Raw genomic sequence first — 15,827 nt, forward strand, 5'->3', positions numbered from 1 at the left:
ACAATGCATTTCAACACCAGTAGATGCCTTAAGAGCATTTCTGGTGGAAACACAAAGCATGCTCCAGAAACATTGCTCTGGCCCTCAATGTTATAATTCCTAACAATTTTGTGAGTGCAAAACTTGTTTCCATGTATGGCTGCCGCTTGCTTTGTTCCACATTGTTTCCACTTCACCCACCAACAACATTATTAAAAAACATACTGTGTCMACAGCACCTCAGTGGTAATTGCCTCTGCCATGTGATGTCAGATATATTTTGTACTGAAGCTTTTGAAATTATATTTCCATGATGGATGAATGATTGAAAACATCGACGGTTTTAAGTCTGTTTGATCTCCATATGTCTTTAAATTCACCTCCCATCCAGTAATTCAAAAGTATTCTGTAGTCTCTTGCTCAGTTCGTATCACTCCTCATGACAGCCACTAGGCGTGATTTTAGCAGGCCTCTGCTTTCTTTTCACTGGAATTCATTTACATTTTACAACTCAAACAAATGCCCATTGTTACTGTTACTATTACTCCATAACCATACTCACAAAATAGGAGTCTTGGTGGATCTCTCTCTCTCTCTCTCTCTCTCTCTCTCTGAGGCTTAGATGTCAACAAGGTTAAAACCAGGTCCAGCTAAAGGGTCAGCAGGTCAGGGTTGAGATTGAGTAATCCGCCACGGCTCTGACAGACACTGTCCTTTGTTTTTACTCAGTCACGTCGATCATTCCATGCAAGCTAACTTAATGAAGCAATAATGCATAGATTCTGCTATACATTCTAAATAAGCAGGAGGCTCTGTGGCTGGCCGAACAGTGACCTGTGTAACCATTCGCGGTAGGAAAAGGTCATACAGGGTTTGTGCTCTAATTAGAGTGGAATGTGTGGTCACCCTAATCGCCTCTGCCACCCTGTCACGTCTCTGCTGCAACACAATTCTCATTACATAAATCAATTTACCAGTAATTGAATTGCCTACTCTAATTGTGTGTTAATTATGTGTCCCTCCCTGGTAGTGCAGCATGGTGGCCCAGAAAAGAACAGGCTCTTTTTATGGTTATTTAGGAGAGAAGAGAGAGAGATGGTTTAGGAACTGCATGTTCCACTCACAAATTGGAAAATACTTTATGGAGGGAAATAGTGGGAGCGTGGTGTGAGATTAGAATTAGTGGCATAAGTGCTTCATCAGCCACAGTGTCTGGAATGATATTTGTGGAAACTTTTCTCATGCAGATCTGAAACATAGCAACATGTATTTCCCTGTATACTCCCACCCTACCCATGACCACCACCCAAAAACACATTCTCTGCACAACCAGGATTTGCATAATTCATTTTATTTTTTATTATTTTTTATAGTTCTTCTAAATTGGCTGTTTTTTGTTGAACTGGACATCCTGTAAAGTCAAGCCCGAAGCCCTTAGCTGAGTTTGCACATCATCCTCTTAGCTGAAAAGTTGAGGGTTGGAGGAGAGTAGAGCGGGACTTTCATCCCTCTCTCTCTCTTTCACGTTCTCTCTCTCTCTCTCTTTCACATTCTCTCTCTCTCTCTTTCACGTTCTCTCTCTCTCTTTCACGTTCTCTCTCACTCTCTCTCTCTATTCTAACTCAACCTTTTATTGATAATTTGTTTTAACAGTGAACCTTACAGCATATTTACACATCAAACCCACTGTATAACAACGTCCACATAGACAACGCAAGGAGGATTAAACTGAAACGTTTGTTGTTTGTAATTCATATTTTTTGCAGTCTTAACTTTTCTCCTTTAATCCTCCATCCACTTTATGTTCTCATGCTGGGTTTGTAATGAGCTTGTCATTGGTGTCATCACCATCACCATCACCATCATCTCAATTTATAGAACTCTTTTCAATATATTCCTCTTAGACAACAGCTGTACAATCGTACACAGTGTTTGACTTTTATATATATTTTTTGGGGAATATATTAGTTAAACCTAAAATAAAATAAATCATATCTGAAAGAAAAATGTATCAATATCCCAAAGTAACAAAATCATGCATGTTTTACTGTTTCTGTCAATAAAAACCCAAAAGATAATATTATTGATGGGATCTGTTTTTATTTACACTAAAATTGGCACTGTTTTTTAAGTCTTTATTACTGGAATGATCTTAGAGAACACTCGATGACTCTATGGCGTGAAACACTCTCCTGGTAAGTCAGAGACCTGCTCTAAAAGGCAGGTTTTGACAAATAAAGAAAGACCAACAGAATAACCTTGAAGAGCCATTCAGCCCTTCAAAAAATGAGATCCAATGTGTGTAGATAAATACCCTTTACTTCAGCTTTAGACGTTTTGTGGACGTTTTCTCCMATGGACGGAAACCCTGTGACATACAGTAAGTCATGTCCTCGTACGATTTTCCCAGGACATCTGTGACTCATCATCTCCCTATACCTTGCCAGGTGAACCCACCATTTAAGGGGTGAAAAATCCAAAGGAAATTATTGATTTTCAAAATTCTTCTCGCAAAGCAGCATTCATTGACTCAGGTAAATCAAACAACCTAAAAAGACAAATGTAACTTTGAAACTGACAGTAAAGAACTCGGACTGCTCAATCCCAAGTTTGGCAGGCAGAGGGTAGGGGACACGGTCTTCAGTTTCCAGTGTTTCCATGTCAAACAAATGCTTGACAGTTGATCCCAAGTCCTTGTGTGTGAGCAAAAATAAGGATGTGTGTGTACATGTGTGTTTGTGTGTCTCTACATACTTATATATTCAGTGCAAACACATTTATGCTGACCTTGGGTGAATCCCATCTTGACCTTTGACCCTCCACTCTAACATTTCAAGCAGGTCGGTTGAACCTATAGCCTGTCCCTGACAATCCCAACCCCCTTGCAGGCTTTTTCTTTCTTCCACTTCCTCAAAGAGACGGACAGACAGGCAGACCTTGTGTGTACCGTGCCTGGTAGCGAGCGGGCCTACTGCTGCCAAGCAGCCCGCTCTCCCCCCACCCTATCCCCAGTCCTAGCACAGCCCAATGTACTTGAGATTGTTCTGGATGATCACATCTGTGACTGCATCGAACACAAACTGGATGTTGCTGGTGTCTGTGGCGCAGGTGAAGTGCGAGTAGATCTCCTTGGTCTCCTTGTTGCGGTTGAGGTCCTCAAACTGGCGCTGCACGTAGACCGCTGCTTCCTCGTAGGTGTTCTGACCTCTGTAGTCGGCRAAGCACACAGTCAGAGGGATGCGCTTGATCTTCTCGGCCAACAGGTCCTTCTTGTTGAGGAAGAGGATGAGTGAGGTGTTGGTGAACCAGTTGTTGTTGCAGATGGAGTCAAACAGACGCAGGCTCTCTGCCATACGACTCTGTAGAGAGGAGGGAGGGAGAGAGGAAGAAGAGTCAATAATGAGAATTTTCGTTTGCATACTGACATGAGACACAGCCTATAGATATGTGAGAGAATGGCTGTTCAACAAACAATGAACCAGCTATCTCACAGGATCCTTTGAATGCTATTTTACATACAGGCTGTTTTTAGCCTTGATTGTGTTAAATTAATTGGAGTGTATTTAATCTATCATTTTTATTGATTGTGAAAATGATTTGCTTCAACTGTTATATCTGCCAAAAAATGTTATACAATGTTGGCAATARCTCATTGAAAATGAGAACAGGTTTTGAACCTATAGTGTAGATAAAAAAATATTTGTGGCTGTTGCTCTGCACGTCACAGATTTCCACTCGAGCAGCCATAGGTGTGGCTTCTATGTTGTGTAAACATGTGCTGACGACTTGGTCAGACAAAGACCTGCACTTAAACTCTCATCCCGCAGGAAAACAGAGCACATGTCTCCTCTCTGTCACTAACCTTAGCATGAGTAGAGAAATGTTACTGCCCACATAAACACTGTCTGTCTGTCTGTCTGTCTGTCTGTCTGTCTGTCTGTCTGTCTGTCTGTCTGTCTGTCTGTCTGTCTGTCTGTCTGTCTGTCTGTCTGTCTTTCCTGTCTGTCTGTCTGTCTGTCTGTCTGCTCTGTCTGTCTGTCTGTCTGTCTGTCTGTCTGTCTGCTGTCTGTCTGTCTGTCTGTCCTGTCTGTCTGGTCCTGTCTTCTGTCTGTCTCGTCTGTCTGTCTGTCTGTCTGTCTGTTGTCTGTCTGTCTGTCTGTTGTCTGTCTGTCTGTCTGTCTGTCTGTCTGTCTGTCTGTCTGCTGTCTGTCTGTCTGTCTGTCTGTCTGTCTGTCTGTCTGTTCTGTCGTGTCTGGTCTGTCTGTCTGTCTGTCCTGTCTGTCTCGTCTGTCTGTCTGTCTGTCGTCTGTCTGTCTGTCTGTCTGTCTGTCTGTCTGTCTGTCTGTCTTTCTGTCTGTCTGTCTGTCTGTCTGTCTGTCTGTCTGTCTGTCTGTCTGCTGTCTGTCTGTCTGTCTGTCTGTCTGTCTGTCTGTCTGTCTGTCGTCTGTCTTGTTTGCCTTTTCTGTCTGTCTGTCTGTGTGTGTGTGTGGTGTGTGTTGTGTGTGTGTGTTGGGTGTGTGGGGGGGGGGGAAATATGGATATGGAGAAATATGGATGGGAATGGAGAGGCTGCAGGCATGTGGTGTGTATCCAGTAGCTTGTGACTGAAGTAGGAGCTCATTTCGAAGACTGGGCTGCTGTTTAAAAGGTTACACAAAATATCATGGTGCTCTGAGCAAATCACAAGATCAAGAAAGAGAGAAAGAGAAAGAGAGAGAGAGATGTGTGCTATGTTAAACCAGGGACTAGGCAAATAAACTCAGATGCCTTTATACTATAAATTCTATGAACCACTCATCAATAAACGGACTTGTTATGGATCTAAAGCAGCTCTTGGTGGAGCTTAGAGATTCTCCAAACAGGAACCGGTGCAGTGGCGTGAGACGCAGGCTCTTTTCTCTGGTATAAGTAGGCATCCTTGGTGTCCACATCACCAACAAACTATCTGGTCCAAACACACCAAGAAAGTTGTGAAGAGGGCACGACAACACCTTTTCCCCCTCAGGAGACTGAAAAGATTTGGCACGGGTCCCCAGATCCTCAAAAAGTTATACAGCTGCACCATCGAGAGCATCCTGGCCGGTTGCATCACCGCCTGGTATGGCAACTGCTCGGCATCAGAACGTAAGCCGCAACAGAGGGTAGTGCGTACGGCTCAGTACATCACTGGGGCCAAGCTTCCTGCCATCCAGGACCTATATACCAGGCGGTGTCAGAGGAAGGCCCAAAAAATGGTCAAAGACTCCAGTCACCCGTCATAGACTTTTCTCTCTGCTACCGCATGGCAAGCGGTACTGGAGCGCCAAGTCTAGGTCCAAAAGGCTCCTTAATAGCTTCTACCCCCAAGCCATAATACTGCTGAACAATTAATCAAGTGACTACCCGGACTATTTACATTGCCCCCCCCTTTGTTTTTACACTGCTGCCACTCACTGTTTATTATCTATGCATAGTCTCTATACAAATTACCTCGACTAACCTGTACATTGACTCGGTACCCCCTGTATATAGCCTCATTATTGTTATTTTATTTAGTTTTTTTTTTACTTTAGCTTATAGTAAATATTTTCTTATCTCTATTTTCTTAAAACTGCATTGTTGGTTAAGGGCTTGCAAGTAAGCATTTCACGGTAAGGTCCACACCTGTTGTATTCGGCGCATGTGACAAATACAATTTGATTTGATAATAGGGACTGAGCTCAGGGCCCTAAGCTGTGTACACTAAATAAGGTCAGAGCCAGTGGCTCCTGCCCTCCACATGTTCTCAGAGGTTCTACGCCAGAGCCCTGCTGCGTGGAGAGGAAGGCAGAAGCCCACTCACTGTGCTTTGGGATCCTCTATACTCCGTACCTGCCGACTCCATCATAGTAAGAGTTACAGCTTCTCTGAGGGAGAGTGGCAAGGAGGGAAAGGGGAGTGGGTACCAGGGTAGCAACACACAGCATGAAGCTCCCCCCTCCCATAGACACTACACACACCATCACCCTCCCTCTCCATGGCCTCCTAGCAGTGCCCCTTCTCCCTGAGCACTCTAGACACACAAGCCTACGCTTAAGTATTAATGAGGAGGGTTAACCCTGTGTTAATGCTTTGTTTCCAGTAAATATATATCCTGGAGTGAGTGAAGAGCCACCCCTCCATAATTCAATTCATTAAGGTTCGCTTCATATGGCACTACCATATAATCGGCAGAGCCTCAAAGAAAAGGGCTCTCTATACACATACACTCTCTCTCTTGTCTCAGTTCTCTCTCCTCTCGCTGGCTGTACACTGTGTTGCTGCTCTTTGCAACATCCAATCAAAAGCTCTGGGTTCTGCAAGATTCAACTAAATGTGCAGCCTATAAACAACATTTAATTCCAGGATGATGTGAATTCAAGAAGGTTCCACAAGTAATTTTTATGTTTCAATGTTTTACTGTCATTGATGTCCCCCATACATTCTCCATACCATAATAATTATGATGTATAATGTATACATTCATCAAGGACTCTAAAGTCTAACTCACATGACTACCACTGCTTGCTAGACACCCCTATCATTTATAGGCAAAAGTGTTGGGTTACAACACAGTGCACTTTGCTGTGTGTTGGTTAACATCACATGTCGAACTCATTCCACGTAGGGGCGAGTGTCTGCGGGTTTCACTCCTCCCTTGTACTTGATTGATTAATTAAGGTCACTGATTAGTAAGATACTCCCCTCAACTAGTTGCCTAGGTCTTAATTGAAAGGAAAAAAACTACAACCCACAGCCACTAGGCCCTCCATGGAATGAGTTTGACACTCCTGGTATACATGCATGGTTGGGAGAAAACATGGTGGCTTTGTAGAAATGCTCTATGTGGATTAGGAGAGGCAAGGACTAACTGAGTTTGAGATCTTAAATTTTGATTCAATATTGACTACATTTTCTTGCATAGTCGGTGAGTGTTTCAAGAGCTAAGCCAAGAGTGGAATGCCTTGCAAAAGTATTCATCCCCCTTGGCGTTTTTCCTATTTTGTTGCATTACAACCTATAATATAAATGTATTTGTATTTCATGTAATGGACATACACAAAATAGTCCAAATTGGTGAATTGAAATGAAAAAAATTACTTGTTAAAAATTTAAAAAATAATGCATATGTATTCACCCCCTTGCTATGAAGCACCTAAATAAGATCTGGTGCAACCAATTACCTTCAGAAGTCACATAATTAGTTAAATAAAGTCTACCTGTGTGCAATCTACTGTAAGTGTCACATGATCTCAGTATATATACACCTGTTCTGAAAGGCTGCAACACCACTAAGCAAGGGGCACCACCAAGCAAGTGGCACCATGAAGACCAAGGAGCCCTCCAAACAGGTCAGGGACAAAGTTGTGGAGAAGTACAGATCAGGGTTGGGTTAAAAATGTTGAACATCCCAAGGAGCACCATTAAATCCATTATTAAAAAATGGAAGGAATATGGCACCACAACAAACCTGCCAAAGGTTGCCAACAAACCTGCCAAAAACTCACGGACCAGGCAAGAAGGGCATTAATCAGAGAGGCAACAAAGAGACCAAAGATAACCCTGAAGGAGTTGCAAAGCTCCACAGCGGAGATTGGAGTATCTGTCCATAGGACCACTTTAAGCCGTACACTCTACAGAGCTGGGCTTTATGGAAGAGTGGCCAGAAAAAAAGCATTTGCTTAAAGAAAAAAATAAGCAAACACGTTTGGTGTTCGCCAAAAGGCATGTGGGAGACTCACCAAACATATGGAAGAAGGTACTCTGGTCAGATGAGACAAAAATTGAGCTGTTTGGCCATCAAGGAAAACGCTATGTCTGGCGCAAACCCAACACCTCTCATCACCTCGAGAACACCATCCCCACAGTGAAGCATGGTGTTGGGGACTGGGAGACTGGTCAGAATTGAAGGAATGATGGATGGCGCTAAATACAGAGAAATTCTTGAGGGAAACCTGTTTCAGTCTTCCAGAGATTTGAGACTAAGACGGAGGTTCACCTTCCAGCAGGACAATGACCCTAAGCATACTGCTAAAGCAACACTCGAGTGGTTTAAGGGGAAACATTTAAATGTCTTGGAATGGCCTAGTCAAAGCCCAGACCTCAATCCAATTGAGAATCTGTGGTATGACTTAAAGATTGCTTTACACCAGCGGAACCCATCCAGCTTGAAGGAGCTGGAGCAGTTTTGCCTTGAAGAATGGGCAAAAATCCCAGTGGCTAGATGTGCCAAGCTTATAGAGACATACCCCAAGAGACTTGCAGCTGCCGTTGCTTCAAAAGGTGGCTCTACAAAGTATTGACTTTGGGGGGTGAATAGTTATGCACGCTCAAGTTCTGTTTTTTTGTCTTATTTCTTGTTTGTTTCACACACAAAAAAAATTGCATCTTCAAAGTGGTAGGCATGTTGTGTAAATCAAATGATACAAACTTCYCAAAAATCTATTTTAATTCCTGGTTGTAAGGCAACAAAATAGGAAAAATGCCAAGGGGGGTGAATACTTTCGCAAGACATTGTAATGTCCATCAAACTCAACTCTGGACATTGAAGCCTATTCCACTTCATTGTTCCCCTCTAATCAGGGACTGATTTAGACCTGGGACACAAGGTGGGTGCAATATCCGGTAGAACTAAAAACAAGCAGGCTCCAGATCTCATAGCGTAAGAGTTGAATACCCCTGCTCTATGTCATCCTATCTGCTGTGAAWCCCAGTTTCCAATTAGACATAATTCCCTAATCATTAATATAAAATTGTATTACCTTAACTCGTTTAATTAGGACTTTCATATTAACTTGTTAAATTGAAGCGTGAGAAAGTATGCCTACGCTCCTTAGGATATGTTAAACCTGTTGATAAGTGTGGTCCTATTCTGGATCCTCTCTGGAGTCACTGGACACTTTAATTTAACATCTCTACTATGTCTATGGGGCTTAGAGTGCAATCACAGATCACTGTAACAGCTCTTTGAAATGTATGTCCACTGTACACCACTCCAACCAACAAGCCCTTGTACTTTGTTCTCACCTCACATACACACAGTATGTAACCCAGTTGTTGAGCGCTCCCTCCCGCATACAAACATTCATTTACTTACAGTACACGCACCCATGCAGGCAGAACACACACACGCGGAAGTGCATGCACGTGCACACACACCTCATATCTATTCTCTCCAGTGCTGCTGTGTGTTGTACAGTCCTCCTCCCCCTCCCCTAGTCACAGCTCACTGTCAACAGCCCAGGATTAGGAGCGTTTGACTGGTCTGTTGCTAGGCAACTGAAGCCATGGCAACCAATTCATTATGAAGACAGAGATGGGACAGGGTAAATGCATCAGGGAATATGGGCTGGTGGGTCTAAAATCCCTGTGTAGCATGCCCTACCAGTGATTCAGCACTACACTACATGTGATGGAATAAGAGAGAGTCGAGATCTAATTCCTAATTCTATGGTTACAGTACTCATGATTCTGCCCATTCATGTCCTCTTTGCTGTCATTCAGCCTTGTATTACATGTTAGCATATCATAGTCAAAGGTCATCATGTGTTCCCCAGCCTCCTGTATTCAAACTCTTCCTTGAAATGACCTCTGGACCTGTCCTGTCCTTTCGCTGCAGATCAAATCTACAGGCAGACACACGCCCTACCCACTCTCTCTTATCTTCTCTCCCCTTCTCACCTCTCCCCTAGATCAAGCACTAGGCAAGCATTATAAGTCATTACAGCTCACAGAAACCAATATTCCAAAGCTGAACAATTAGCTGTGCTATTGTTACATCAGTTTGTTCATCATTTGTTCTTGTCTGTCAATGGCTGAGAAACATCACATGAGCTATCTAATCCAATCAGGTGCCTTGGCAAAAAATTAATATAATAAATTGGACATTCAACATCAGCCGATTGCGCAAAGGATGTTGGCAGTTTAAGGTAACCATTGCAACTGGGTCTATTTCGTTAAAGGGCATGGCTGAATGATGACTGTGGTTAGTGAGTTGATTAGGTTATACTATAGAGCCATACCCACTCCATTACTCATGTAATTGTAGATCCGGCGCTTTTTCTCTGTGGAGAAACCTCAGCTCTCAGTCACTCTTCTCCCAGTTCTGCTATGGCTCTCTAGGAAGCTTTATCTTGATCATTTGTTTCCTGCTCTCTCCCTATCTCTAACCTAAAGATTCCTCTATCCTTAGCTGTCCCATAGACATACACTGACAAAAAAAACTTTGGCATCAGTAAACTGCCTAGAGATAATGCCAGGGGTTCCTTCTTGTCTCACAGTGAATCAAAGAAAGATTTCTGCACCGATACTCACACAAAAAAAGAAATACCTCAAAATATATTCCTGTTTAAGACCGAGTCATTCCGTCCTTCGTGAGAGGGGGGAGAGAGAGATTGCTATTTGAGAATGAGCGGCGTCAACTCCCTCAGAGGAGGTATGGGGGATCTCAGGGAGGTAGCGACTGAGAATCTGGGCCAGCCCTAATGCTGTCTCTCTCCCTGACTCCCTCCCTGACTCCCTCCCTGACTCTCTTCCTCCCTGACTTCCTAATGTCTCCCTGCTTGCCTCCCTGCCAATCCCTGCCTCTTCAGACGCATTCTAATCTGGCTCCAAAGGTTTATGAGACACATTGGGACATAATGTTACCCGGGGATTCTGTGTCCATTGTGTGGATTTGAAGTTATGGCTTCAAGATACAATACATGACCAGAAGTATGTGGACACCTGCTTGTCTAACATCTCATTCAAAAATCATAGCCATTAATATGGAGTTGGTCCCCCCTTTGCTGCTATAACAACCTCCACTCTTCTGGGAAGGCTTTCCACTAGATGTTGGAACATTGCTGAGGGGACTTGCTTCCAATCAGCCACAAAAGCATTAGTGAGATGGACACTGATGTTGGGCGATTAGGCCTGGTTCGCAGTCGGCGTTCCAATTCATCCCAAAGGTGCTAGATGGGGTTGCGGTCAGGGCTCTGTGCAGGCCATTCAAGTTCTTCCACACCAATCTCGACAAACTATTTCTGTATGGACCTCACTTTGTGCATGGGGGCATTGTCATGCTGAAACAGGAAAGGGCCTTCCCCAAACTGTTGCCACAAAGATGGAAGCACAGAATTGTCTACAATAATAGCCATAATTCCTCCTCCACCAAACTTTACAGTTGGCACTATGGATTCGGGCAGGTAGCATTCTCCTGGCATCCGCCAAAACCAGATTAGTCCGTGGGACTAAGCTTTACACCACTCCAGCCAACGCTTGGCATTGCACATGGTGATCTTAGGCTTGTGTGTGGCTGTCGGCCATGGAAATCCATTTCATTAAGCTCCCAACGAACAGTTACTGTAATGCTGACGTTGCTTCCGATGGCAGTTTGGAACTTGGTAGTGAGTGTTGCAACCGAGGACAGACGATTTTTACGCTCTATATGCTTCAGCACTCGACAGTCCCATTCTGTGAGCTTGTGTGGCCTACCACAAAGTAGCATCCTATGACGGTGCCATGTTGAAAGTCACTGAGCTCTTCAGTAAGGCCATTCTACTGCCAATGTTTGACTATGGAGATTGCATGGATGTGTGCTCGATTTTATACACCTGTCAGCAACAGGTGTGGCTGAAATAGCCAAATTCACTAATTTGGCCATGTAGTATATTAACAGAAAAACATGCGTCAGAGTCAGACACCACTACTGCTGGAGCTGTTTTCGTCATTTCAAACATCGTACATCATATGACGTGCTTGAAGGTTTGAAATACACCAGAACTTGGTTTGTACCAGAACAAAATGTTTCTCTAAACAAAATACGTCATATGATGTTGATTGGAATACTAACCACTGTGTAGGCCTATCAACATTCCATAGTATATAATTAACAATTAAAACAGTATTCATATTATTCATGCTCATCTCTCAAACCTTCAAAACACATTGGGTTGAAAAAGCCTGTTATAATAAAGGGGAAAGCTGTGTAAACTGTTCCAACAGACACTTTACTGATAAGGTCCCAAATCAGCTGTGGCTGCCAACCACACCCAGAGTTCATAAATAATGTCCACTGGCTGAGTTCTCAAAGACAGGGGAGGGGAGCAGTCGGGGCTCGGAATTCTTAACAATCCCTTTTTTCCTTCTCCATGCCTGACTTCCTCTCCTTCTTTCTCTTCATTTCCCCCCGTTTCATCCAGGAAGTCAATTGTTCCTGCACCTGCGACATCCCACTGCTGAAAAGTGCCCTCGCAAGCTGCTAATTCTCACAGGTACACCCTCACACCTTACACTGTGAACTCAATTAACACCTAACTGCATTTTCCTCTGAAGAATGTATTTATAACTCGCTAAAACTAATTGATTTCATGTACTAACTCAGCCAGGACCTAGTACATCTTGTCTTATTTATGTTACACGTGAATTATCAGGCCACAGTTGCCACAGGAAGGTAGAGTATAGCTAGAGGTAACAAACAAGAACACGATGCACGTTGTTGTATGTTACAGCAGCAACTTTCCCTCCCTTTCTCTAACAGCTAAGATCCAAACCTCTCTGTAACTAACATGTTTTCCGGGAAATATATTGTGGATAAGGAGAATCTAGACTTCCTGTAGACCATGACAGAAGCATTCTATATTGTTTTATGAGAAGTAGCATTCAGGGAAATGCAGAAGGTTGTATAGAAGTGGTAATGAAGCAGCATAAATAACATCAGACTCATGTGCTGTTGCATGTGTTATCTGCTCTCAATGCTTCTCGCAACAGTTAGCCCTCTATCTATGAATAAAGTCTTCCCTTTTCATGCTTTCACTGGGTATAGATATCATATCTACACAGAATGTCAGATACATGTTCCTCTTTGAATCGTTAGATAGGGGTTGTTATTTGATCATTTACCTCCAACATTCTAGAGGTCAACATGCTAGAGGTCAACTTGGGCCTCTGCCATTTTGAATCATATTATGAGGTACAGTATATTAAATTCTGTAAAAATAAGTTGTGTGGTAAGAATTGACCTTAAATGTAATCCACCCTGAGAAGTGTGAAGAGGAGAACACCACAGTGTCATAGATAACAGCACACCCCAAGGGTGTGATGACAGAGTGTGGACAGGAACTGACTGGTTGTGTAATGGCTAATGTTGCGTGTGTTGCCCATGGCTTCCCTTACCGTCTGGTTGTCTTCATAGAGCTTGAGGTCATAGCCGCTTAGCTCCACACAGAAAATGATGGCGGTCACGCCCTCGAAGCAGTGGATCCACTTCTTCCTCTCTGAGCGCTGCCCCCCCACGTCTACCATCTTGAAGGTGAGCTCCTTGAAGGTGAACTTGTTTTCCACGATGCCCGTGGTCATGTCGCGGGAGCGCAGGATGTCCTCCACGGTGGGGATGAACTCGTTGGAGGAGATGCGGTCCAGGTCGTTCAGGTAGTAAGCAGTGTTATCCTCCAGGTGGTACTCGTTGGAGCGGCAGAAGCACTCCTGCACCCCTGAGTCATCCCACAGGCGCTTCATTACCCCGTGCAGCTCCGCTGTGATCTCCCCTTTGCTCTCGGCCGGCCCAGTCAGGGCGAAGAGCTGCACGGCGTCGTAGGCGCGGTCAGGGTTGTGGAAGTCGATCTTGAGCGTGGCGAGGGCGCGGATGATGCGTGTGAGCGAGTCAATAGCGTTGTAGAGGATGAGGGGCTTGTACTCCTTGCAGGCGTCCAGATTGAAGCCTCCGCTGTGGATGATCTTCATCTGCTTGACGATGGTGCTCTTGCCAGAGTTGCTGGTGCCCAGCAGAAGGAGCTTGATCTCACGCCGCTGCCGCTGGCTCTCTGAGCGCAGGTGACGGTCKATCCGCCGGGAGCGCCGGGCCGCCTCCTTCTCCTCTGAACTCTGCCGGCAACCCATGGTCGTCTGCCACGCGGTGAACACTGAGGAAAACGTGGTGATCGCAGAAGAGAACGTGCCGGGTGGCAAAAATGGCGTGTCTGGGATCAAACCGAAATAATCCAAAATATCAAAAAGAGCAGAGATGAGAGACTAGGCAAAAGAAAAAAGGAATGTATGTCAGAGCAGGGATAGGATTATGTTTGAATCCTTAATGCTGCAGGGGCTTGATGGGAAGAGAGAGAGAGAGAGACACTTTCCTTCAAACCTGCCACTCAGAGCACACAGAGAGAAATGAGAACCACAGAGCAGGAATGACTCAGGAATATTTAATTATCCTCGTGGTCTAGGGTCTGTCCGTTGGTCTTCTGTGGCTTTATCCCAGGCTTTGCGACTAGCGTTGCCGTAGAGCTCTACCAGGACATGTTGGGAGGCCCACACAGAGCCTGGAGCTGGGGCTGGACTACCTGATGCCACGGGGGCTGGGGGTCATATCAGGGGTTACCCCCCTTAGGAAGCTTGCGGAGCAGGATGGGTGAGGGAGGTGTTAGTAGAGACAGTGTTCAGGGATGATGTGTAGCAAATTCCCCTCGCTCTCCTCCCTCATGGCTCTCACGTCGCCATTCCCTATCTTTGTGACTGCAGCCATCCACGTCAGTCCTTCCCGCGTTGTCTGCCTCCTTCTCTCTGGGCTATATTCTGCTCTGTTTCCTCGTCTCAGGCAACTGAAAGCCCCCGTTCCTGCCAACATAAGAAGAAGAGGAGAGACATGAGCAATGAGCACAGAGTCATGATGAATTAGAGCATAGGAGCCTGAGAGGAACAAAGAGGTGAGCTGCTTCATAAACGTCTCAACACAAACACACAAAATACAAATACTCAAATGCACACTCATAAACATGTAGACAGTGAAAAACAAAATATTGTCCCCCAAAGCTGACCGTGTGTGTCCGCTAAAAGGCATTTGAGGACACAGCACACGTTCTCTTGGTCAAAGCCCTGACCTGTATCTCGGCTCCCCAGCTGTGTTGCCATAGTGTCCCTCTCTGTGCTCATTTCCTCTTTACTTTTTGTTTCGAACAGAAGTTTCTCTCATCTATCTCCCCATGCAGCCCTGTGTTACCATAGACCCATTCAGAGCTGAGTCACACACAAGCAAACACACACACACACATGTACACACATACATACATGCATACACACACGTGCATTCACACACGCATTCACACACACAAAAGCAAACACAAAAGGTTTCCAGGGTGTGAAACGGAAACAGATACAAGATTAATGTCTCACCCCCTATCCACTCTCCTCTCACTCCCTTCTCCCCTGGCCTCTCTCATACCTTCTCCCTTGGCCTCTCTCCTACTTTCTCCCTTGGCCTCTCCTCTCCCCTCCCCTCCCTTCTCCYCTGGCCTCTCCTGTCTACCTTGGTAAACTGATATTTATTTACTATCACAGTGGAAAATAACTGCCTCAAGTCGACAGGTGCCCCTCACTATTTAATTCCACTGCGAAGCATGATCTGTGCCTTAACCTCCAGTTTGTGATCCTACAGGAGCACGGTTAATAAAAACAGTCAATTCTCTCAGCTTTGGATATCTAGCCTACAACAGAAAACAAACAGATTGCCTTCAAAAATACTGTCTACAAAATGCTGAAAACATTTGCACAATTTTTATGGATTATTAACATTTGCTTACATTTTGAAATTCTAGTGTGAATACACTGCATGTAATGTGTTGAAATACTGCACATATATTACAGTGAAAGGGCTGCATTCAGTGCTCGGACAAGTTGAGAGTGAGCTTACACCCATGGGACTCTGTGATAAATAGATGCACATTGTGACAGGAGAGGCCGTATGGTATTGGCTGTGTAACAAATGTGAAATCACGCTGTGGCCTGGTTTTGTTGGCCAGACTACACTCCTCGGACCTGTCACAGAGCGAGAGAGCGAGAGAGACCACATTTCCCAAAGCTGTCAGTCAGTG

The 15,827-nt window shown here is 44.5% G+C and overlaps 1 protein-coding gene across 2 annotated transcripts in view; it reads right to left on the reverse strand.

The window, feature by feature from the left end:
• Positions 1-1,314: 1,314 nt before the first annotated feature.
• Positions 1,315-15,827, reverse strand: part of LOC111964099 (guanine nucleotide-binding protein G(z) subunit alpha) — a 78,501-nt gene continuing 63,988 nt past the window's right edge. For both annotated transcript variants that reach the window (XM_023987820.2, XM_023987819.2), the window contains exons 2-3: positions 13,132-14,574; positions 1,315-3,338 (exon numbers count right to left, since the gene is read on the reverse strand). In XM_023987820.2, the coding sequence (XP_023843588.1) occupies positions 2,994-3,338; positions 13,132-13,854 (1,068 nt within the window). In that variant the 5' untranslated portion in view covers positions 13,855-14,574 and the 3' untranslated portion in view covers positions 1,315-2,993. The remainder of the gene's footprint in view (positions 3,339-13,131; positions 14,575-15,827) is intronic.

Source organism: Salvelinus sp. IW2-2015, linkage group LG5, assembly GCF_002910315.2.
Source record: "Salvelinus sp. IW2-2015 linkage group LG5, ASM291031v2, whole genome shotgun sequence".
Taxonomy (NCBI): domain Eukaryota; kingdom Metazoa; phylum Chordata; class Actinopteri; order Salmoniformes; family Salmonidae; genus Salvelinus; species Salvelinus sp. IW2-2015.